This window comes from Alosa pseudoharengus, unplaced genomic scaffold (genome assembly GCF_046254945.1).
Source record: "Alosa pseudoharengus isolate Yale_2024_CS ecotype anadromous, Long Island Sound unplaced genomic scaffold, YU_APseudo_1.1 YU_APseudo_1.1_scf_14, whole genome shotgun sequence".
NCBI classification, from domain to species: Eukaryota; Metazoa; Chordata; class Actinopteri; order Clupeiformes; family Clupeidae; genus Alosa; species Alosa pseudoharengus.
In genome coordinates this window covers 34,898,486-34,923,148 of record NW_027468609.1, presented here as the reverse complement: position 1 = coordinate 34,923,148, position 24,663 = coordinate 34,898,486, and the positions used below count along the sequence as shown (strand labels likewise).

At 41.4% G+C, this 24,663-nt stretch overlaps 1 protein-coding gene across 1 annotated transcript; it reads left to right on the top strand.

The window, feature by feature from the left end:
• Positions 1-193: 193 nt before the first annotated feature.
• Positions 194-24,663, top strand: LOC143123410 (uncharacterized). The gene is made up of 45 exons (XM_076284802.1): positions 194-290; positions 605-658; positions 810-917; positions 1,057-1,110; positions 1,197-1,250; positions 1,664-1,708; positions 3,384-3,429; positions 6,662-6,706; positions 7,710-7,763; positions 8,637-8,690; positions 8,945-8,998; positions 9,119-9,172; positions 10,212-10,265; positions 10,908-10,952; positions 11,441-11,485; positions 11,729-11,836; positions 12,047-12,100; positions 12,206-12,259; positions 12,557-12,610; positions 12,925-13,032; positions 13,194-13,247; positions 13,427-13,534; positions 13,844-13,897; positions 14,079-14,132; positions 14,344-14,397; positions 14,560-14,613; positions 14,777-14,884; positions 15,122-15,175; positions 15,380-15,433; positions 16,006-16,059; positions 16,274-16,327; positions 16,415-16,468; positions 16,893-16,946; positions 17,199-17,252; positions 17,340-17,393; positions 17,776-17,829; positions 18,022-18,075; positions 19,023-19,040; positions 19,154-19,207; positions 19,536-19,598; positions 19,839-20,004; positions 20,656-20,765; positions 21,378-21,455; positions 21,944-22,126; positions 22,450-24,663. The coding sequence occupies exons 2-45, from the start codon at positions 621-623 to the stop codon at positions 22,603-22,605; spliced, it is 2,982 nt and encodes a 993-aa protein (XP_076140917.1). The 5' UTR covers positions 194-290; positions 605-620; the 3' UTR covers positions 22,606-24,663.

Sequence of the window (24,663 nt, the reverse complement as noted above, 5' to 3'; positions counted from 1 at the left end):
AAGACATACAGGTTTGCAAAAATATGTGCTCCTAGCCTTGAGTAAGACCAGGCATATTCACTGGTCTGAGATTCCCTTCTCTTCCCTGACCTCCATTGCCTGTTGAAGGGAAGGTGTCTTACAGAAATGTCAAGTGCACACTCCAGTGACTCACATTAAGGGATTGTCAGCAAGTGTGGAGCGTTCAGAATGAATCAGACATAACATCAATTAAACCATGACATTTTATTTCTGTTTGATTTTAGGGGCCATTAGGAACACAAGGTCCAATGGGTTTCCCTGGTATAGTGGTGAGTTGGCCCAACTAAGCAGTTTGTGCATGCCGTGACTGTGGTTACACCAAGAATGTGGGTTCAGTAATCAGAGTAAGAAAATGTGGGGACACATGTAAAGCAATGCTCTCTTTTAAGAATTAAGTGCAAAGCAAACCCATATTAGTAGTTTTTACTGCTGTTATGTAAACTTTTACCCCTTTGGCATGCTATCCATCTGGCATCTGGTACTAACAGGGTAGGGTTATCCTGCCATTCTAACAGTTTCAACAGTATGTCAATGTTAAATATTCTCATGCCATTTGAAAAGTCAAGTATTGTTTGTTATGTAGGGTAGAAGAGGACCTGATGGAGACAAGGGAGATCTTGGACCCAAAGGAGGGAAGGTAAGATGAACATGAACCTTCATATATGCAGGCCCTAACTGATGGACTGTATTTGGGAAAGCACCTGTCATCTAAGGAGAGAGGAGATCTTTTGTTTTACTGTGAACACGGATCTCATGGCCTTCCTCCCTCTCCTCTTCTTCATGTTCAGGGTGTCCAAGGGGCTCCAGGGGTTTCGGGCCCTCAGGGCGAGCAAGGCCCCACTGGTTCACAGGGGTTCCCTGGACAGAAAGGCCAGTTGGGTCCGAAAGGAATTCAGGTACAGAGCAGTGGTAGAACACTATAATTCTTTCTCTATTATGAGTTAAGTAAGAATATGTACATGTTAGATTCGGATTCTGATGGAAGTGAGAAAAACAAACCACTCATCATTTTGGCATTTTGCCATTTTCACACAGGGTGAAGATGGAGAGTCTGGGCTTCAGGGCAAGCTGGGCAGACTGGGACCAAAGGTCAGACAGACAAATTATCTTTTCATTATAAAGGTTTGACGTTTGCAGCAGTAATTCAAATGAGTAATTTGTGTGTTTTGGTGAAGGGGGGCAAGGGCCCAGAAGGAAGGAAAGGAAAACCTGGACCCAGAGGACCGAGGGTAAAAACATGTTTTTTGAACTGATGATACCTTCTGAAACATGCTTGCTTTTTATGTGTGCATACTAATGAACGGACACATCCACACACAATCATATAGAAAATGTCTAGACTGACATGTGTCTTTACTGGCTCAAATTCTTCTAACTTCACTTTGTCAATCACTAAATTGTCCTTAAATAATTTAGTCCTGGTAGCGCCAGTCAATTTTTCTATCATTGCTGTGCATAGAACAGTGGTTACAGACAGTGATCGTTTAAATGTTTGTATAGCACGACACATATAACCATATACTGTAGGTTGCCCCCCAAAAAGTGAAATAAGATTAAGTACATATGAAAATGAGTGTGGCAGTGAGTTTGACCAATTATGGCATCAGATGACAGCTTGGATAACGGTAACCTCTGTTTCTAGGGTCGTGCTGGTCAGAGAGGTCATGCTGGCATGCCTGGTCAACCGGTAAGTACCGAATTGATCCCCCTCATCTGTCTTTCTTTCTTTCTTTTTTTTCTCTCCCATTCTCCCTATCTCTATTGCTCTCACTCTTGCTCTCCCATACCCTTTTCGCAAATAATGTAAAATGAAGTTGCCATCTCATTGTTGAGCTTGTAAAAGAAACTGGCTCAGTGAAACAGAAGGCTGCCCTAATGATGCCCGCTTGCATCCCAGCGCTGTCACGCACGCGCCTCTTTAGAGGAAGACAAACGATCTATACGAGCTACTGTTCATTTAAACCAATAAGCAGGAACAAAAAGGCCGCAGTGTAGTCATGGCAGTGAAGGATTAGCTCTAATGTATTCATACCCTGGCCTCTGAGTGTGCATAACAAGCAGTGTGCTGTGTCCCTGTTGACACCCCCTTGGGAACAGAGTATCCTTGTGTCTGATAGGTGAGCTACGGTCAGTGGGAGTGGAGCGTAATATGCTGCTTTATTCTGATAAACTTCGAGACACGGACGGAGGAGGAAAAGCAGTGTGCATGCGTTTTTCCACTGTCTCCTCATTAAGCATGAAACGTCTGTGGTGACAATCAAGGCTAGCTCATGTTTTATGGATCAGTTCCGTTGGTGAAACTGTATTTTTGTAAGACCTGCCAGAAAGGTTGTGTGTCTGTGTGTGCGCGTGTGTGCGTGCGTGCGTGTGTGTGTGTGTGTGTGTGTGTGTGTGTGTGTGTGTGTGTGTGTGTGTGTGTGTGTGTGTGGAGAGAGTAGTGTAGAAGGGAGAGTAAAATAATGAGTTTCCAAAACATCTTCACAGAAAAAATCAGTGAAGTGGAGAGAAAAATCAGTGAGTGGAGAGAATGTAACAATACCAACGGAAGAAGAAGGCAGACAATAAATGAGGAGCTGAACAGAATATATAACCAAAAAAATACCTAAAGAAAACAATACAGCCTCTTAAACATTTTTGTATTGGTCCTCAGTATATGTAATGTTGACTGCATTAAGAGTATTCTGTTAAAGGTCACATATTTTACCCCTTTTTCTACAATAATTGAATTGTTTCTTTAGGTTTTATTAAAAACATGTATGTCATACTCTAGCCAAAATACTGTTTTCAACCAGGTAGAAGAGTCCTGTTCAAAGCGCCCAGTTTGTGTCCCTGTTCCTTTACAAACACACCTTTATTGCACAATGGCTTTGCTTCAACAGTTTGGAAACAGGTCTTGAGTTTGCAGGATAAAAGCTTTGTAGCTTTTGTAAGAACTTTCTTTGTCCAGTCATGAGGGGAGACTTGGTCTTGAAAATGTAGGTGGTTTTATTCAACAAATTTCCCTTTTTGATGTCACGAAGGGAAGAGTTCTGAATGGCTCATAGTCGTCTCATAGAATCACGTTTCCAAACCAAGACTGCCCATTAATAAACAAGTGGGTTTTGGAAGACAATCACTTAAATGTGTTTTTATGCTTTCTAACAACATAGAATTCCCCTTAGGAGGTCACCCCATAATAAAGCATTAGTATTATCATTATATTAATAGGTATTGTACCATGCAAGTTATATCCAGTTAGGTTGGATATGACCCATTCCAAGTCTAAACCATGTGGGCAACAGTTCATTGGCTAAAGGGTAAGTGTCCTGGTGAAGAAGAGTGGTGGCAATAGTTTTTGAGTGTGTTGTGTGAATGTGTTGCAGGGTATGCCTGGTGCCACAGGACTCCAGGGAGCTGAAGGAAAGCCTGGTACACAGGTTCCCATTCTATATTCTAATACATGATTACTGCTTGCTCTGTTTGATTTGTGTGATGTCCACTCCTGAAATACATAAGAGTTGCATTTAATATAAAGTATCATGCACATAGACCCAAACAGACATCTGTACACATTTGTGGGCTTTGACCTTGAGTAAACCTGTGTGAAAAGACAGTCAGTAGGTACATAGTTGGGTCCATAAGTCAATAAGACAGTGACACTATTTTTTGTCATATTACCTCTGTACACCACCACAATGGATCTGAAGGATAGCTATCAAGATGTACTTGAAGTGTAGATGTTCAGCTTTAATTTCAAGGTTTGAACAAAAATATTGCTTCAACCATTTAGGAAGTACAGCCATAAATCCAAATGTAATTGGACAGTTGACTGGGTTCATTGTGACCCATTTCCTCATTATTCCGTGACAAATTAAGCAGATAAAAGGTCTGGAGTTCATTCCAAGCATTTGCCCTAATTAGGCTGAAATAAAAAACAACCATATCTATCACTTTAGGAGTGATGAAATCAACAATTTGGCTCATTCTTAAATAGAAGAAATGCACTGATGATCTCAGCAATGTGGACAGAACAGCAGAATTCTTTCCTTGGTGAAGAAAAGCCTGTTCACAATGTCTAGCCAAAGACACTCTGGATCAGGTTGGCATATAATTATCAATGTTACAAGACACTGTATGAATATGACTTCAGAGGGTTGACAACAAGGTGCGATCCATTAGTATTACTCAAGAACAGGGAGGCCAAATTAAACATAAACATATAAAAAAGTCTGTCCAGTTCCAGAACAAGATTCTTTGGATAGAATAAACTATGATTAATTTATACCAGAATGATGGGACGAGATAGAAGAGAACAAAAGAAAAGGCTCATGATCCAAAGTGTGCCTGTGACGGAACTGTTTTGAGTTTCGTCTTCTTTTTGGGTTTTGGCCACAGAGTCAGAGGAACAGCAGCGATGTAGTGAAAAATGTTGATTTAATTTAAGGCTTACCAAATCAAAGCAAGCAAGTACAGGTGATTAAGGGAATATACTAAGCAAAAATGAATAGTTTTAAATGGCTAGGCAAGAAAAAGTAAATATGAAATAAATAGTTCTGTTTAACTATCTCAGTCACTAGGCCTACACATCAAACACACAGGACTGGACTAGACTAGCCCTGACTAAGACTGACAGAGGTGAACATATATACAGGTGACCAGCACCATTCTTAATTACAGGTGAACACACAACAAACAATTAACACATAATTCACAAGACAGACTCTGAGACAAAATGATAATATTCCTCTATAAACTAATAACATACTCAAATAAACATCACATAATAAACACATTCAAAGCGGTACATATAGGGACAAAAATACAGAGCAACTTGATCAGGATTGCCCTGCTCCTCCCCTTGGCGCTTCCCACTTGAACGTGGCCAGTTCCCTCCGGAACCCAATTAAAAGTCCACTGTTAACATAACACGCAAACATTTACACAGAAGTTGCACCAACCTGTACGAAATAAATGTTACGCATAATAAATAGTCTTTGTGTTTAGTGTTATTTCCATGTTCTTGACGCGAGTGACGTTGCTTAATGTGTCTGCATTTATTTGTGTGTATGTGCGCGTGTATAAGACGGCATAGTCCATAGTCTGTGCCGTTCGGGCATTAAATATGTGCGGTCACATTTAGGAACGTCACAGTGCCACATCATCTTTTAAATGTAGTGGAGGTACAGTAGTGTTGTACATTGGCATGTATAGCTGCCGAAGGAACAGAGTCACTTGTTTATTGATGATGTGACTGCTGATAGAAGTAGCAGGATGAATTCTGATGTGTCTATACATGTGATGATGGCGATACATAGATGGGCTGCCCAGATTCAGCCAGATGCTGCAAAACTGATCAAAGTCAAAGTCTGCTTTATTGTCAATTTCTTCACATGTCAAGACATACAAAGAGATCGAAATTACGTTTCCCACTATCCCACGGTGGAGACAAGACATTTTACCAATCAGGTCCACAGACAAAACATAACATTCAAGTAAACAATATAAAAAGTAAAAAGTAAATAAGAAGGCACATACAGTGAAGAAATAAGAGCAGCAAAAAATGGGTTGAAAATTGTGCAATTGTGCATACAGTAGACAGTCAATATAATAGTGAACAAAAAGTCAGGCCAATAAATGGCTGAGGTAGTTCTGTTTGAGCTAAGTATGCAAGTGGCATAGTGGTGTAAGTTATGGGTTATGGGATGGTGCTTCACGGTTCCAATGGATGATGACACAAAACATACTAGACTAGAAAAGCAACCTAAGAGTTGCTCAAGGCAAAGAAATGGAATATTCTTGAATGACCAAGTCGGTGATCTGACCTTAACCCAATTAAGCATGTTTTCCACTTACTGAATGCAAAACTGAACCCTCAAAGAAGCAGCAACTGAAGGCAGCTGCAGTTAAGACCTGGATAAGCATCTCACAAGAGGAAACTCAGCATTTGATGCTGTCTATGGATTCCAGACTCATTGACTGCAAAATATTTTTCTCCATGCATTAGATGTCATTTCTATAATGATCCACATTGTCCAATTACTTCTGAGCCTCAACAATCGAGTGGCAATATATATAAGCTGTTTATGCAATATATTTGTTGATCCCCTTGAAAAATCTTTCATTTTCTCTTCAAACCCATTGTGGAGGTGTACAGTGATAAAACCACAAAACAATTGTGTCACTGTCCAAATACTTATGGACCTAACTATATATCCAATAGCAGATATTCAGTTTGTCATTAGTACATTATAGTTAAAGACAGTGGTAAACAGCATCAAGTTCTTGTTCATGTCTGCCTGTAGTTTAATCTTTAGTATTCCAATATAAAGATGAACTGTGATGCCTTCTCCCAAAGTTGTACACTGCATGCAGCTTCTGTCATTCCACTATCATTCAGCAGGGGGCAGACAGATATTCCTTTGATCCACTGCGTAGATTTTTTTTAAGTGTACGTTGTAAATTATGGTGTCAGTTGTGCAGTTTATTCATTCATGACGAAAAGACAGCTTCATTAATTGTTAATTAAAACTGGTGACACTGGTCTGTAGGGACCACAGTTACAGTAGGTTTGAATAAGCTTTGATAATGTATGGATGGTTGGATGGTGACAGTAGTGCATTCTTGTGCTCTGTTTTTCTCGCTCTTTTTCTCTCTCTCTCAGGGTCCTCAGGGGGCATCCGGCCCAGCTGGTCATAAAGGTCTCCCGGTAGGTATGAGTAAACAAACATATGTTTACTTGCATCCTGTTTAAATAGTATTTGGCATTTCTTATCTGTGTCCATACTGTCCTGTGATTGACATTGTGATTTGCCTCAGCTTTTGCCTTGCCCGCTAGCTTTGTGAGCAAAATGCATCAGTCACTGTGTGCTACTTCATGTCCAGGCCTACTGAGGCTGAGATAAGGTTAAAGATGGCCGGTCAGAATGCAGCCAAGTAACCCAAAGAAACCTCACCTCTAAACCACGGCACTGGTTGAGCATGACGTAATGTGTGCAGAATGTTAATAAATCTGGGCTTTTTTATATGAGGACATAGTTATCCCCTCAGATTAAAGAGTACCTCTGAACTCTGCTTCTAGGACGAGGAAGGCTTTAGTGTGATACCACTGCTATAAAGGAGCATACTGGCGTACTGTTCTAAATGTAAACAGCTGAGCAGACTTTTACAGGATATGGAATATGCATTTTATGGTCTGTTATACGGCTGCGACAACAGACGCCAGCCAGGTTTAACAAGACTGCGTTCACCCCCTGAAGGGATCAAACATGTTGCAATATTGACTGCATAAAAGTTGAAAAGGCCAAGCATTAACACACACATTTTAGAAACACATACACACACAATCGCAAGCTAGTTAGTCTAGCCTTTTCCTGTCTTGTCCATTAGCAGGAGCAGGAGCACACACACACACACACACACACTTTTTAAGATGGTATGTGTCGTGTGTGAGACGTAGATAGTGGGATTTAGGCTGTTTCCGTCCTGGATTAGGAGAACAAATGCATAGTCTTATCAGCGAGCTGATTAGTTGCACAGTCTGCTCCAGTCTTTCTCCAAGACTGTGGAAGTCTGTAATTAGTTAGCTGTCTCCTTCTCTACTTTCTCCCAATCTCTGTCTCTCGCTCTCTCCCTCCGTCCCTCTATTCTTCTGGTTGCTTTTCCCTCTATCTCACCTTCATCTTTCTCTTTCTGTCCTCTTTTTATTCCAGGGACTTCAAGGTGTTGCAGGAAAGCCTGGTCAAGATGGGCCGCCCGGACCACCGGTTAGTGTCACACTCAAAGGCACACAATAGCAAGCATGCTCATACCCAAGTAGGGTCACACTTTACTTGGAAAGTCCACCCACACACTACTAATGTTCAGATTAATAATGTCTGTTGACACTGTTATCTTCAATTGAAGGTGGTTAACGTGATGTTCAGTAATTGTTCAGCAACAATTTTACATACTAAACTTGGAAGTCTCTATGGGCAGACTATCCAAGTTACGTGTAACCAAACAGTACAAAATCTTGCCTTGCTGGCCTCTCTCTGTTGTAGTAAGTGTATCAGATAATTACCACAGTTAGAATAGGGTGATTAAGAGCTGAGAAAAATTAATTGAAGTCTTGCTGCCATCTCCTCTTTCTATTGTGCATATTGTACACAGACACACACACACACACACACACACACACACACACACACACAATCAAAAGCATGCACACACTGTCTGTTTTACTCTATTTTTAAATTCAGCCCCCTTTCTCATTCTTTTCATTCTATCGACTTTGTGCTCCTAAAGTCCTAAAGAATTAAACTGCATTGTTTCTGTCCTGAACTTGTTAGGAGATAGAGACTGAAGTTTTCTTCCTTGTGATGTCTGTAGGTTAGCAGATATGTGACCTGCTTGCAGAACAGAATATCCAGAGCATGATTCCTGATTTGTATTTAGTTCTCCATGCCATGTGCTGTAAAATACATTGGTTAAAAAAAAAAAAAAACAGAACAGTGCTCTACTCTACTCTACTCTACTCTACTTTCTAAACTCTACAAATTTAATCGGTTTATTTTTGCCATGAGGTAAGCTGTTTAAATGTCTCACTTTATTACACTGAATATTTTGTAATAGTACAGATATGGTTGCTGTCTCCTTAGGGTCCTCCTGGCAATGACGGACCCAGAGGCAATCCAGGGCCAGCAGGAGACAGGGTGAGTTGGGACAGCTATACGGCACTTTATGCCTTATCTGGTGTTGGAATATGAGGCAACATACTTCTATCAATGTTTTTGATCGGTAAATTCTTCCCCTATGTTAAGATCAACATAAAAGCATTGAAGTATGTTTGTTTGTTTGTGTGTGTGTGTGTGTGTGTGTGTGTGTGTGTGTGTGTGTGTGTGTGTTTGTGTCTGTGTGTGTGTGTGTGTGTGTGTGTGTGTGTGTGTGTGTGTTTATGTGTGTAAAGGGTTTAACAGGAAAGCCAGGTGCAGAGGGACCCCAGGGCCCTGTAGGCATGTATGTAAGTGATTGTCCTACAGACTCCGTTCTTACTACATCATCACTGATATTTGTGTGGCAGCACTCACATTCATGTGTGCCTCTGTCTTTGTGTAATTCTTTATGCCCCTTCTCTCTTTAGGGTTTTCCAGGGAATATAGGCATGCGGGGTAACTCGGGACCCATGGGAGAAATGGTAAATATATCATATGTCTTTTATCATTTTCAGCAACACTACATTTTGATAGTTTGCTAATAGAACAGAATACAGTTTTGTTACAACAGCCTACTGGCAAGTAAGCTGGAGAAAACTCATTATGCCACCAAATCTCTCTTGTGCATTCAGCTGGAGGAATCGTTTGCTGGTCACTTTCTCAGTGTCGGAGAGCTGTAGCAATTGGTATTATTTATCAGCCGCGGCCATTTGTTATTCCAAAGAGTTCCAGCATCGTTTGAAAAAGTTTGAGTTAGCGCACAGCATAAAAAGGTCACAAACTCATTATAGCTGGGTCCAGCAGCTGAATGCAGAGAGCAATGCTTTTGCCTCGGCTAGGTGGTTACAAGACTGATAAGTAAAGTTTGCTTGTGGGGAGCAGCATAGTGGATGAATCCCCCTTTGTTATTTTAGTAATACCTACTCCTTGGTTGGGGCAGGATGAATGGGTGTCATGGGTGTACCTTTAGGGCGGGGATACACTTGCTTTTTGTTGACGTTGACGTACACAACTGATAGCGTTTTGAACAAAACCTTGCCTCCGCAATACGCATGTTACTGGAGGACTCTGCTAAAGGGCAGACCTTGCAATCAAGGACATTGCAAATTTTAAGAGTGTGCATAACCGACGCATCAAGCAGATGCAGGATGCGCACTACAGCCATGATGCCTAGACATGTACACGCTGTTAAAAGCAAATATGCTCCTTGGCTTGAGTGGGCCATAAAGAAGAGAAAGCCACAGTGGCCACTGGGTCCCATTCCATCAAAGGAGGAAGGTGGTAGCATTTGATTTACCATTCAGCAAAGGGATGCAAACTACAGTGAAAAATATGCAGGTTCAATACAAACATAGTTACTGGGGGAAGAAATGTATGAAGTCTCCCCCAACCACCCTATCCAAAGACACACAGAAATAAAGTAGAGAATTTATCAGGACATAGTATGTATTGTGACCTGTCACAGTAGTGAAGCATGTCTGTGCACTGTGCTGATTTGATTTGATTTGCCGTCCATTAAAGGGTGAACCTGGTGTAAGAGGACTTCCTGGACCCATTGGGATGCGTGGCCCTCCAGTAAGTGTGTGTGTGTGTGTGTGTGTGTGTCTGTTAATTACTGGCTCTCCTAGAATGTACATCAATGATATTCAAGATATTCATGGTTAGATTTGTGGGATGTGTTGACAGTTTATGTGTTTATTGTTCAATTCCCTTTGCTGTCACGAGGGGAGCACAACTACTTCCCCATTCAGTTTGTATTGTGCCTGTCTGTCAGTCTGTAAATCCCTGGATGGCAGACAGTGGCAGAGCTTTAAATCTGCACCAGCCAGACTTCTAATCCTGCACAGAAACACAGGGATCTGCACCAATGCCAAGAGAGAGTGCTGCAATATTGAGAGCATTTCCCTCAAAGAGACTTGCGGCTCGCTCCCAAAGAGATTAATATAGTCTTCTCCCTCACACGTCAACTGTTTGGATCTATTGCAAATTATGAAAATCCAATGGAAGAAATAGGGTTTAATACTGGTCTCTCTCTCTTTAATGATTAACGTCACCCAAATGTACATTCTCCTCTATTTAACCTCCACTGTTTGCACCTCCATCAGTAGGTAGCTGATTCAGTGTTACCTCAAGCAGCCAGGTTTAGTCTCTTTGTCAACAGTGCATATTGCTATTTTATTTATTCATGATGTTTATAGCTCTGCCTATTTTCTGCAGGGCCCACCAGGAACAGCCGGGGAGCCAGGCCTTCAAGGACCTCAGGTAATATGGAGATAAGTGGAGGTATTTCATAGTGCATCATCATTCGTTCCTGTGAATCCAGTTCCTCAAATTGCAGTCGGACAGGAACCATTAGCCCTGCATAAGGACCATTGGCGTTAATGTTTTGTCCATGTTCCACTACTAATTAGCATTACTATATAAAGGTGCACTACATATCTACAGTAATCAATGAGGTATGTTGTTCCAGACAATACACAGGGAATTGGGAGAAATAGTTGTGAGTTGACTTGTTACTGCAAGCTTTTTGCTTGCATTTGGTCTTTTGAGGGTCCGATTTATTTTTCAAGTTTATTCGTTTGAATTGACATATATCTGTCACGCTGTAATGAACAGAGTGCATCTGTCAGATCTGTGCTGATGTGCTGCAAGTAATTGCTGCAATTCACTACTATGTATGGGTTAATTTAACGGCGATCTCGCCATAAACTTGTGTCCTTAGATGGCTTGTTGTTTTTACCCGTCACTAGGGTCGTCAAGGTGCCGATGGATCCAAGGGAGAACAGGGCCCACAAGTGAGTATTCCGAAATATCAGAGTGTCTCACAAATGTGAATGTCACCATGTCACCTGTTGCCTAGTTTTGTAAAGAAGAACAGATAAGATAGTCTAGTGCAAACACAAGACCTTTTGACGTACCAGAGAAAAAATTAATTAAGTTTTTATCATTCTGCATTGACCATACGGCCAGAAAATAACCCTTCAATGGAGGCAATAAGGCATCGAGTATTTGAGGTCTTACTTTTGTATTTTTTCCAGGGACTTCCAGGACACAAGGGCTCACAGGGTCCAACAGGCAAACCTGGACCCCGGGGAAGCATAGGGCCACCAGGACCCCCTGGGCCTGACGGACAACCAGGAGTTATAGTAAGTAGATTAAGCACAAGGTCCTCAAAGACCAAAAATGCTAGCCACATACAGTATGTCAACATCTAAATGAAAAATCCTGCGTTCCTCCAAAATCGTTAATTAACCCAAATTAATGATGTGCAGTGAAAGGTTCTATATGGTACCGATGTTTGTCACCTCTGTAAAACGTAAAACGTCATCCTCCAACCTCCACCCTCCATCCTTTAGGGACTGACTGGGGCTGATGGGTTGATAGGATCAGCCGGGGAGAGAGGGGAGATGGTGAGTACACTAACAAGGTTGTCCTCCAGTAAACCCTTTACACAAGTTCATAAACTGCAAATCTCCAACTGGCTACTCACCTCTCTGTCATTTGCAATGTCACAGGGATTTGTGGGACCCCCTGGTGAAGAAGGTCCTGGTGGATTGGAAGGGCCACGGGTGGGTTTGATCATTATTTCATGTGAATGTGTCAGTGAGTGTTTTTTCTGTTTGTTTGTTTGTTATTGAGAAGTCAGAACATAATGGGATAGTAGCACTTTGTAATGTCATCGAGGCCAAAGTTGCATCAGTATGCTCTTCTTCTAACAAGAAATGGCAGAAAAAATGTACAGCAACACAAGTTGCCAAAGCAGTCAGTCACAGGGTTTTACTCCAGATAAAAATGCTCACATAACTATTCATATCATCTCGCCACAGAGGAGGATGGTAAGCGCTCTCTCTCTGCTGTTCCCTTAGGGCAATCCCGGTCCTACAGGAGTGGAAGGTCCACCAGGAAGAAAAGGCGATCAGGTGTTTTAACTTTATCCTGCATTTTATGTCAAAGCCTTTGTTTTCTAAATCTTTTTTTTATGGCTATTTTTTAAGCAAGGCGCTATTAAGGTGTGTAATTTAGTGCAACATTATGCTTCATTTGTATCAAGTAAACTTAACATTTAGCAAACTTAAACAGGTTATATTTAATTGAATGTGACATAACAAGAGTTTTGAAATTGTCTTTATAAACATTCTCATTTCTAATTTTGTATGCCTTACACTCAGCCTTACACCCTAGCAACGCTCCATGGAAACATTTTTTGGCTAATACTGTACTGCGTTGCCCCTAGGGTGACAAAGGGCCTTGTGGAAGGCATGGCACCCCTAGCATCAAAGGGGCTGTGGGAGCTGTTGGTGATAAGGGACTGCCTGGACCTCCAGGACCTGATGGCAAAGAGGTGAGTGCCCTGTCTTATCTGCACAGAGTATGAAATCATACACACATGCAATGTTATATATTATTTATATATATATATATTTATATATATGCAGGTTCAAGATAGTGGCTGTTCGTGTAACAAACACTTTCACATCCTTTCATCCTTGTATCATCTCACAGGGAGATGTGGGCAGCCCTGGTGAAGCAGGTGACCCAGGCCCTAAAGGAGAAAAGGTCAGTTTGCAAATGCTGGGAAACTACAGGGTATATTGGTAGTATCCACCATGAGTTATAGAACAGTAAACCAATGAGAGGATAATGTCTGTGTTTTACATTATGTGAACTAACTGCATCATGTTAGCTTCACTGTGGTGGTTGTGGTAAGTGTGTGTGTCGTCTCTGTCCCTCTGCAGGGTAAGGTTGGACCACTGGGATTCACTGGGATAGAGGGGCCCTGGGGTGACTCAGGGGAGAGAGGAGACAAGGGACTGCCTGGCGATAAGGGTCACATCGGCCTCCTGGTAAGAGTACTCAAATGAAGAATGTTTTTATAGCTACTCTACAGCACTACAGTATACCTTGATACAGCGTGCTTTTGAGACATTTATTTCATGGTTAAGATATCCTCCTGACCAGACATATTTTAATGACTGTCTGGATGATACGCACATGTACTATTAGTGCTAAAGCCCTCATAAATGATGTATGTGATACTAGAGAGTGTACAGAATAATCAATAGATTCCACCTGCACATAAACATGGGAGGTCATGTAGTGTAGTTGGATCAGTATTGCATCTGATGCATTGTTTTTTGTTTTTGTTTTTTCAGGGAGAACCAGGTGTGATGGGTGGACTTGGTCCAGCAGGACTCAGAGGCCTATCGGTAGGTGCATGATTATTATAATCAAAACAATGTCCCCATGTTTTGTTGCCACACAATATCGGGGTATGACATTCCATTGCCCCCACTTAGAGTTGACTAATGAGGGTAATGTGTACAAATGTGAATGTATGAAGTTCAGCGGTTCAGCGTCTCAGGTGTTTCTTGTGCGTCTTCTCTCCAGGGCTTTCCAGGTCTTCGTGGACTTGTAGGGCCTGACGGACCCCCAGGACCAAAGGTTGCTGCTTCTGTTTAATATAAATATACTTTGACTGAAACTGTATCGCCTTCTATAATGTTCAGAAATGAGACGTTATTTCTTATCCAGAGTAGTTCAGGTTATATTGAAATTATGTTATATTTGCGTTTTCCTGTGGTCATCGCTGTGTGCATACTGTAGCTTTAGAAAATCCGTGGATAGAAATCATAATACTGATTAACCTATACAGGGTGAATCTGGTGACGGTGGTGATATTGGTCCTCCTGGAGATCCAGGACCTAAGGTATGGGTTCAGATGATTGACACTTTGTGGTTGCCTGTTTGTATGTGATTAATCTATCCTTTTTGTACACTCTTTTGTGTTCATTCAGATACTGATTTAAATGAGTGACAGTCATTATAGTATTGTGTGAGTAATGCAGGGTGTTATTGTGTTCTTTTGTAGGGAGTAGCAGGACCAGCAGGGGTGAGAGGTGACCGTGGGAAACCAGGGCCTGAGGTCAGACATCCTACAACTTATGAAGCAATTCTCCTGATTAGATAGACCCAAGTCCAATGTTTATTGTTTAATGGAATTTTTCAGAAACAGCTTTAAGTACCTTTATTTCTTAGCATACCAGTGAATGTGAACAAGAGCAGTAACACTAGGATGTGTCCTGTAGGGTAAAACAGGACCCCCTGGACCTCAGGGAGATTTGGGGCCTATTGGTCCCCCAGGGCCTGTTGGGGACAAAGGAGATCCAGGACCACCTGGAGAGGAAGGGGAACAGGTAAGCCCACAGTCTGCAAATGGGTGAATGACTGAACAGTACTGAAGCCATTCCGACTTTGATGATGCACTATGGAAAAAAATGCACTATTGTAGAAAAAAACTTTTCTATATTTTTGGTATATTGCAAAATGAGGGCTCTGTGAAGATCTGGTGTGATGGGTTGCTGAAGTAATTGACGTGAGTCTACACAACTGAAAAGCTTGTCTGATTATTCTGATTATTCTTTTTACATCAGGGTCCAGAGGGTCTGCAAGGTATTCAGGGCCCACCAGCACTACCAGGCATACAGGTACTTAGAAGGGCCACGGCTGTATTGCGCCCTCTTTTCGCATGATAATCAAATATTTATGCATGAGATAGAAAAAGAGAGGGTTTATATTCTTGCCATACAGAACGTTTCAGGTTATTAAGTTGAATTGATGAAATGAGAGTGTCTTCATGTACCAGGCTCTAACCCCACTCCTATTCTCCTTCTTCTGTCTGGTTTGTACAGGGATTCCCAGGAGAACCAGGAGCCCGGGGAACAGCAGGAGAGCCTGGAGCTTCAGTAAGTACTGCTAAGGGAAGACAGAAAGGCAAGGCAGGCAATCAGCACACAAGCAGCATGGGAACCAACACCATGATCATATCATTCAAGAACATCTGTTTGTGAAAATGTTATACTGACCTGTTTGCACCTGTAGTTGTATCTAAATCATCTGACTAAAATGCAGTGGATAGTCAGCCCTTAAAATTACATGTATGAATCTAGACAAAGCCTATAACATAGCTCTGTTTACAGAGTGAGAAGCTGCACTCAAAGCATACATAATCTTACATCCCTCCTGTGAAGTTGACAGGCTGAATCACTATTTTGAACTCCCATGGAGGTTAATTATAAACCCTTGGCCTCGTATTTTATGCAGTGGTTCAGAGGTGTTTACTCAAGGTTTAAGCCCTAATCTAAAATCCACCAGAGCGGCCCTGTGGATCTCTTTGGGGCCTCTGCTTTATAGTCAAGGCAGGTGCTGTGTACTCGTTATAATTCCCTGTGTTGCACCGCGCATTTACCTCTCCAATTTAAACTAAACCATCCCTCCCACGCCTTCGTGGTTCCTGATGGTGTTGTCACTCCCCTAGGGCCCTATGGGTAAACCGGGATCAGCAGGACGACACGGACAGAAAGGAGAAAAGGTAAAGGTCATACTGTTCAACATGTCTGTGCTGTCTGCTCCAACTTTTTCTTCCTCCTTCATGTCAGTCTGAGATCAAACACGGAGACTGTTCTTAATCTTTCTGCTCAAACCTCCCAGTCATGGGAACCTCTCCGGTTCACGGGAGCATGGCTAAAGTTCAATACAGCGAGACAGTCTTGGCTCACTGATTAGGGTTTGTTTTTGATTTGTAGGGAGAAGATGGCCTTCCTGGACCACCTGGGAAGACTGGTTCTATAGGAAGGACGGTAAGAAGTCTAAATATTTCACAGTTATCTTTAGCATTTTATGTAGTAGATTAAATCTTCAGCTCTTGATGTTTTTCTGTCCTTCAGGGGAAACGAGGCAAAGCTGGTTTAAGGGGCTTAAGGGGAGTGCGAGGAGAAAAGGTAAGTGTTAAGCATATTACATCCACTTTTGCTCTCTATTTTAGATAATTGTTCATGCTTCCACAGTATTTCAAAATGAGGACATCTTCCTCTCTAGTTTTCAGATATAAGAGGATATAAGATGGGTAAGATGTGCATACATTTTAATTAATTACATGCACAGGGTTAGTGAGAGTCCAGACAAGGCTAAGCCATCTGGACTAATCTGCTATTTGGATGTTGAGATTTCAAATATCAATTTCAGTTTGAGTTTCCTTGTTTCATTTGGAGACCTTTCCTGTTTCCTCGTTGTTCAAAAGTGATCAAGTTTTCTCCATGTGCAAAATCTTAGCAACTGACCAACATCAGAGGACCAGTATATGCTACTTTTTTTACGTAAGCCTTGATAAGTCTTTTCTAATTTCTGTCGTCACCACTTCTGCAGGGAGAATTGGGAGAGAGAGGATCAGTTGGACCTCAAGGATGGAGCGGGACCATTGTGAGTAAACACTAACAATTTGGTGGGGTTCACTTTCTCAATATCCCATTCACATTCATCTTGTGGGTTCATCTATATATTATAAGATGCTTCTTACCTTAGCACAGTGTAATAAGTACACTTGATATGAAGTAGGCCTGAAGTAAGAAAGCTAATGCTAATGCTGTAGCATTGCACTGATAGCATGCTTCTGGGTAAATATACCTGTACATCTTGTTTAATTGTCTTCCTGTCTTTCTGCCATTGTGACAGGGAGCTCCTGGCCTACGAGGAGAGAAGGGAGAGGAAGGCCCAAAGGCAGCTGAGGTACAGTCAGAGCCCTCATCCTCATCCTTTGCATGATGTTATTGCATTTAGTGTGTTTGTCCTTAATGCAGGGGTACCTCTCCACAGGGGGAGAAAGGAGACATGGGCCCAACTGGTCGACCAGGAAGAGATGGAATAAAGGTACGTTTAGCATCCTGAATGATGTACCTATAAATATAAATATAAATATAAATCACAACCCAATGGGGTTTGCATGTTTTAGAGCAGACTAGAAAGCAGATTTTAATCATCATGTAATTTTATTTTTTATTTTTGAAATGCTCTTGAAGGGTGTTCTGTTGGTGATGTTTTGTTGCCCACAAAGGTTGATTTGTTAGTGATTTTGTTTTTGACAGTAAATAGGCTTGGTTGTTGATTGACCGCTGTGTGAAATCCCCTACCTATAGCACTAGAAATTTAATCTCCTTATATCTGTCAATCATACCATTCCTCGTTGAACAAAGTCTTGTTTTTTCTGTGTCACATTTATGAATCCAGTCTTAAAGTAGTTTTATTGTTTCAGGGGATCCAGGGTCCAATTGGTCCACCTGGCCCACCAGGACCAAAAGGGGATCAGGTAACCAAGCTCAGTACCAAGTAGCATCCTCTAACAAGCTATATATTTTTTAATTGTTAAATGATCAGCTGATATGATGTAATAAGGGCACCTTTACAGAAGCAAATCGTCACTAAAACCCATTCAATATTTAAGTGTCTCCAGAACAGCAGTGTTTCACCCCTTTCTCACAACGAAAAATTTTCTTATCAGGGTAATATTGGACCTCCGGGACCAAGAGGTACACCAGGGATGCCTGGACTTCCTGTAAGTGATTTTTTGTGGCTGTCAAATGCTTGAGTCACAGAGCATGAAAAACTCTTTGTTATATCCTTGTCCAGGCTCAAGGTCTGAATATAATCTGGCAATAGTATATTGCCGTAAAATTCCACTGAGTTCCATCATTACTTTTTATGATCTTTGCTGGCATGGAAGCCAATTCAGAATGGAAAAGTAACAGCAAAGTCACACTTACTGTTACTGTCTTGGAAGCTTTAGAGATGGAAAAAAGTTAACCTCTAAGAAGTTCCCTTCCATGTAGAAAATCCCTTTAAAATTTCTGATCAGTGTAATCAGATAGTAGAAGTTTTTACCCTGGTAATGATCTGGAGTTTTGCATATACTTAGTGAATCATGGTAGTTGTCATAATTGGAACAGATATTGAATGTTACAAAGCAAGTGTTCTTATGGGTTCTGTTCATGAATGTTAAGAAGATAAAAAGTAAAACATAATGAAGTTCCATTAGTTTTATTAAGGACATCACACTGTACTGCACACATCATTAGCAAGGCCTCTTACGCAGATGTCCCTCTTATGCCTTCAGTGGCAGCATTTAATTACTGAAATGATTTTATGTTTATGTGTGTTGATGGCAACCTCTGTAAAAAAGTTACTTGGCCATCAGTTCATTTACTAAATGGCTTTGTGGTGCTCTCATGCCTACAGAACAGTGAAGATTACCAGAGGAGAGCTACAATATGTCCCTGTCTTTTAAAAAGCCAGAGGGGATTTGGGGACAGTGGGGCTAATGCTTGCTTAATGAACCAGGCCACAAAAAGATTTACATGATCAAAGCAATCACTTTTCTTTTTATTGTGCAGCAACATAGTCTATTAAAATAAAAAGTATTACTATTTTGTCTCAGTCTGATTAATTTAACTTAACTTTCTTTGTTCTTGCTCTTTTCCCTTCATTCCTTCCTTCTGTTCCAAGGGTTTGTTTGGAGAAAAGGTATGTTTAAGAGAAGGTATTACTGTGTGTCAATAATTATGCTACTTTAATGAATGCTGTACATTATCCAGGGAGATTCAAGTCCAACAGTTGTGTTATCTCTTCATTCTCAGGGCCCCAAAGGCTTTGATGGTCCTCAAGGGAAACCTGGACCGAGTGGTCTTCCAGTGAGTAATGAAAACATTATGACGGCATCACCCAACAGGGACCACGCTGGCCAGTTGTGTCATAATAAAGATGTGAAATACCATGCTCTACAGCGCAGATACACTGTTTACATTGGCCCTTTGTAGACTATTAGTAGTACAGCTGTCCAGAACAAGTTGTTCAACAAATTTCCCTTAATCCAAAGGAGTAAAAAGAGAAAGCTCTGAAACCAATAGTACATTTATCTCAGACATCATGACTTTCCAGCCACTACTAAAGGCATTAAATCTCTGATATCCACAATCACAACTGATAATTGCGTTCTTCCTGTGTGTGTGTGTGTTTTAGGGGCCACCTGGTCCACCAGGCCCTCCTGGACTCCCTTTGAACTACACATTGACTCAGATCAAGGTGAGGTCTGCAACTCATTTTCACAGCTCAAAAATGACATCTACATCTTGCAGATATCAATCAAATGATAAATCATTGTTCATGTGAAAGAAGGTTGCAATTCTGGGCCTTCGTATGCTTACATGAGAGGCAGACGCATTGTGTATAGCTCATTGCATTTGTCAGAATATCTGAGCTAAGATAATTAAACAAGGCATGCAAGGACCCTTGGCTGACCATGGCTGCTTTTCCCCTCAAAAGGACATGATGTTTGCTTCAGACAAGCCCAATTACCCGGTCCTCCAGACTCTGCTGGACACGCTGCAGAGGGACCTTAGACTGCTGCTGGACCCGCCTGATGGCACAAAGGAGCGGCCAGCCACCACCTGCCTAGAGCTGTGGCTCTGCCATCCCAACTTCACTGACGGTCAGAACACACACGTATAAAACCCTCAAATCCTGCTGCTTTTGTACTCACAGACACCATGTAAGGGATAACGGCCGCCGAGGTGTCCTGTTATACAGAATTAGTGGACTAGGGCGAGAGGCAAAGAACTCCCCGACGCGCAGGACACCTCAAAGGCCGTTATCCCGCTTAACACCCGGTTGCCACTATAGGCAATAGTCATTCCTTTATAGCACGCAAAGGAAACAAGCGGTTCCGTTAAAAAAGAAGCCAACTTGTACAGTTTGTTGTACAACTTTCTTTGGCCCTATAACAGCCATAACGTGTACAGTTAAATTGTTTACAGTTGATTCCATTGTTGCAAAGCCTGCTTCCAGGCTCAACCGTCATACTACTATGGTTGTTATAGTTACCATTCATAAGCATTGATATGGAACGGTGATTAAACCTTTTTTACCAGATCTACTTCATAGGTGTTCCATTATTCAGAATTAATAGCCACCACACCAGCCAATCAGAAAAGAGTATTTCTTCTCTCCGGGTGATAAGTGTGTGTAAATGCTAAGCATACATATACAGATATTAAACAGCAGTACTCCTATTTACAGTGCACATTTCTTGTACCAAAGACATCAAAGAACTGAAATTCAGTTTAAAACGTTGTGGTTGCAGGATTCTACTACATTGACCCCAACCAGGGCAGCTCAGGGGATGCTCTTCTAGCCTACTGCAACTTCTCTGACTGGGGAGCTGAGACCTGTTTGCATCCCAGAGACTCTCAGGTAACAAAGCAGTGATTAGGGACTATTAAACAAGGCAATATCACAGGACAATCTTATTAGCAACATTAACATTAACATACAATTGCTCATGATCACATTCCCACATTACAGCTACAATTACATAATGCTTGAACACAAAACACACACATATTCAACACGCTCACTGCATGCCATTGATGGCTAACCCATATGTTGGGCATGGTTGTAAGACAACCCAGTTGCAGTGTCAGGCTAGTGTTAGCGGTGATTTATGAGTCTGTGATTTATGCTCCTAATGTGGTTTGTGTGTGTGCATACACCTGTCTGCAATGTTGTGCTTGTGTATAAAAGCCTGTGCCAGTTGCCATCCTGTATCAGTGTCTCAAATCGTGTGCCAGTGTTAAACAAGCGGCAGAGGAGCCAAAGCTGCATGCCTGACTTGTGAGATCACTACAAAAACTTTACAGATAGTAATATTAGAAAGTAACACTCGTGAAAAAAAAACAGACCTGTTATGGCAATGACCAAGTGCAGCTTTAGATTTATGAAAGGGAATTTTAGAATCCTGCAGAAAATGCACAAGACCTTCCAGTAACTCTTCCATCTTTTCTTCCCTTCCCCTCCTCCCACCAGCTGCCCATGAAAGCCTGGCTGCAAGACGCTGAGCAAAACTCTTTCCAGTGGCTAAGTTCTCTATCCAGAGGCTTTCAGGTAGATACAGCAGTTCCACTCTCTGCACCTGGATATGCTCTAGGGAATGGGAATTTAGGGAATCTAAATGTTTTCTCCGCAAACATTTCACATGGAATGACTGTTGTCAGGGCATGTACAGAGCTTTATGAATTGATAAGTTTAAAAAAATGACACAGATTCACCTTTTTGTATATCATGGTGTAAGAAATAGACCACATTTATGAATCTTTACTGGGATCTGAACCCCAGAGAATTAGGTGACAACTGTGCTCTTGTCTTGTGCATATGCATTTGGATAGAACAAGACATATGTCAGTGCCAGTAGTAGCTGCATAATTATTCACAGACTATGGGTCTGTTGCTTCACTGTGTCAGTGCCTCACAGTGAACCAGAAAATTGCAGTTGAAGCCTCATGAATACATAAAACACTCTCTATTCCTGTGTGGCCTCAACCCTCCCTGCTCTACTGTCTCCTCTGTGGCCTGAACGTTCCCTGCTCTACCAGATTGAGTACCCAGCTGCCAGTGTGGTCCAGATGCGTTTCCTGCGCCTGCAGAGCCGCTGGGTGGAGCAGAGGGTGACGTTCTCCTGCCAGCCTGGCCACCGGCTGAGCAACACTAGCCGCGAGGCGAGGTTCATGACGGACTCCCCGAAACAGAGTTACCTTGCAGCTATACAAGACTGTGTGGTATGCACCTTTGCTGTTGTGTCTTATTTTATAATATTTGACTCCTGTTTCACTCTTGCCTCCTGTTTCTCACTTGTCTCATACATGCATGGAAGCATAGATAGATGGAGCAATCTACACTGAAGTCATGATTGAAAAAGTAGTGGAAAGGATAACATATATTTTGCCACTTTAGTGAGAATAATGATACATAAAAAAACATTTTAAAACAGGGAGTTTGCATGTGGGATCTGTTATCTGTTCAGCTCACAACACGAGAACATGAGTGATAGAAAGAACTAATGTCTTGCATTTTGCATTTGTCTGTCTTTTTGTTGGATCAGCCTGCTTTGGAAGAGGACCCCAGCCCACGGGAGACGGTGCTGCAGTTCGAGGAGGACCTGGAGCTCCTTCCTCTCCGAGACGTGGCCGTGTCCTCACATGGTGGTGACCTCACGCAGCAGTTTGGCTTCACCATAGGCCCCGTGTGCTTCAGCTAGAGACCACGTGACTGACCGCCGCGGAGGGGGGTCTCCATGACACCGCCCAGGCCATCTCCAATCTGCACAGACAGGAGCCGGAGGGAAGATGGAGTTGGAGAGGAGTGCAGGGATGCCCTGTGTGCCCTTTCTCTCTCTCTCTCTCTCTCTCCTCTAATGTGGCTCCAGTGGACTTGCCCTCATGATTGTTTCCTGATGTCAACTCACCATGAGGGAATACATTTGTAGGCCTTCGGATGCAAGCTCATCCTGTGTATAGCATTTTTTTCTGGTCAGTTTGTTTGTTTACAGAGACTTTTTATACTTCAATGAATAATTTATATTATTTGATTTAATTTGTTATTCCCAGGATCTTTCTCTTTATCCTGCTTATAAGTAGCAATATGTATGCTACAGACTTCCCCGAAATTATCTCACATTACCTATACCAGAAGAATTGGACCAAAATGAAAGATAGAAGTCTAGCATTTTAATCACTGTAGCTCACTGTCATAATTATTCATGGCATTGGGCCTTAAAAGAAGGGTTCATCCAATTACTTTGTTAAATTTTACTCCCAATGGTTAATATGCTAAATTATAATTAACATGTTAGCTATGGAACACATCCTTGTATATACTGTAGTCAGTCCAAATATTCTAAAATACAATGGACTAGTCTTTTTTTAATCCAGTTTGCAAAAGTTCATTGCAAAATGAATACCTTGTATATCTAAAACCATGGCCAAAAAGTAGTAGTGTTAATTTGGGGAAAAGACAGGGTTGACCCAAAGAAAGGGTGAACGAACCTGAACTCAGATCCCAAGGGCTTTGACTTAAGTTATCAAAGATGGCTTCACCAGGAACATGAGATTCAACGATTTGGGTGGGTATGTTGGCTTAAAGGAAAAGAAAATAATGTAGTATACAACGAAAGCCTGACTTTATAACTGACTTGACATAGGCCCACTGCAGATACAATGAATATGTAATTTATAATCCTTAAGTCAGCTGTCTGGTTCAATGTTAGGCTGATACTTAAGTTCACAGCTTTATTGTTAACTGGATTTAGTTGAGATCCTACTGCATGTATCATAGTGTACTATAAATTACCTGTGTGTACCTACAGTAGAGTACCATAAATTAAATGTAGCCTACATTTGGTAAACAAGAAGTCACAAAGTTACTGTACCCCTTTACTATTCTGTAGATTTCTATTCTTATCAGAACGGGAATGTAACAAAAATCAACATTACTAACAACAACAACATATGGTGCTAGAAAGTGTTCTTTTGGGGTTGTTTCAGATTCACCTTTGTAAGATGCCTCTCACCTAAAGATATTGCTGCAGACACATATTAGGGCCAAGACAACATGACCATGCTTAATTTTTTCGTCATGACCACATGCATGATGACCACTCTGTATCATTAAATCACACCAGTTCAGGTACCATCAGTCTCAGGGAGCACTTCCAGCATCAGCATATGTCCTGCTTAATGTATTTGGTTTCACTGTGCAGGGTAGCCTATGTTAATATTATTTACTTCCAGGCTAATGTTTGGTGATGATATTTGTAGATTTGTTCCCTAATAATGTGTTACCTGTGCGCCTACACGTGTCTATACCACATCAAACCACTACAATTTATATTTTCTTCCTGAGGTGGAAAAAGTTATATACTGTACAACTTAAATTTGTTTCTGTTTTTGCTTTTTTAACCAAGCAGTATCATTACTTGAGAGCATCCAACAGAACAACACCATTGCTACTCAGGTTGATAGGAAATTCTTTATTTCGTTTTAATAACATAATAATTAATAATTTCATTGTACCTAAAGGTTAGGATGCACTAATAAAAGTGACACTGTTGTCCAATGTTATACACTATGAAGACTCCTCCCTCTCCTGTGCAAAGCAAGAGTTGGGTTTGTTGCTGTGGTTGGCCTGCCTGAGACATATTATTGGTGCTACCCTTTTTGCAGTAAAAGGAAAAGACTTGCTGTTTTCAATGTACTTTGTATACATATTGTAATTTGAGGTGACAGTGTCTTAACTTATACACGGAAAAATAAATGAT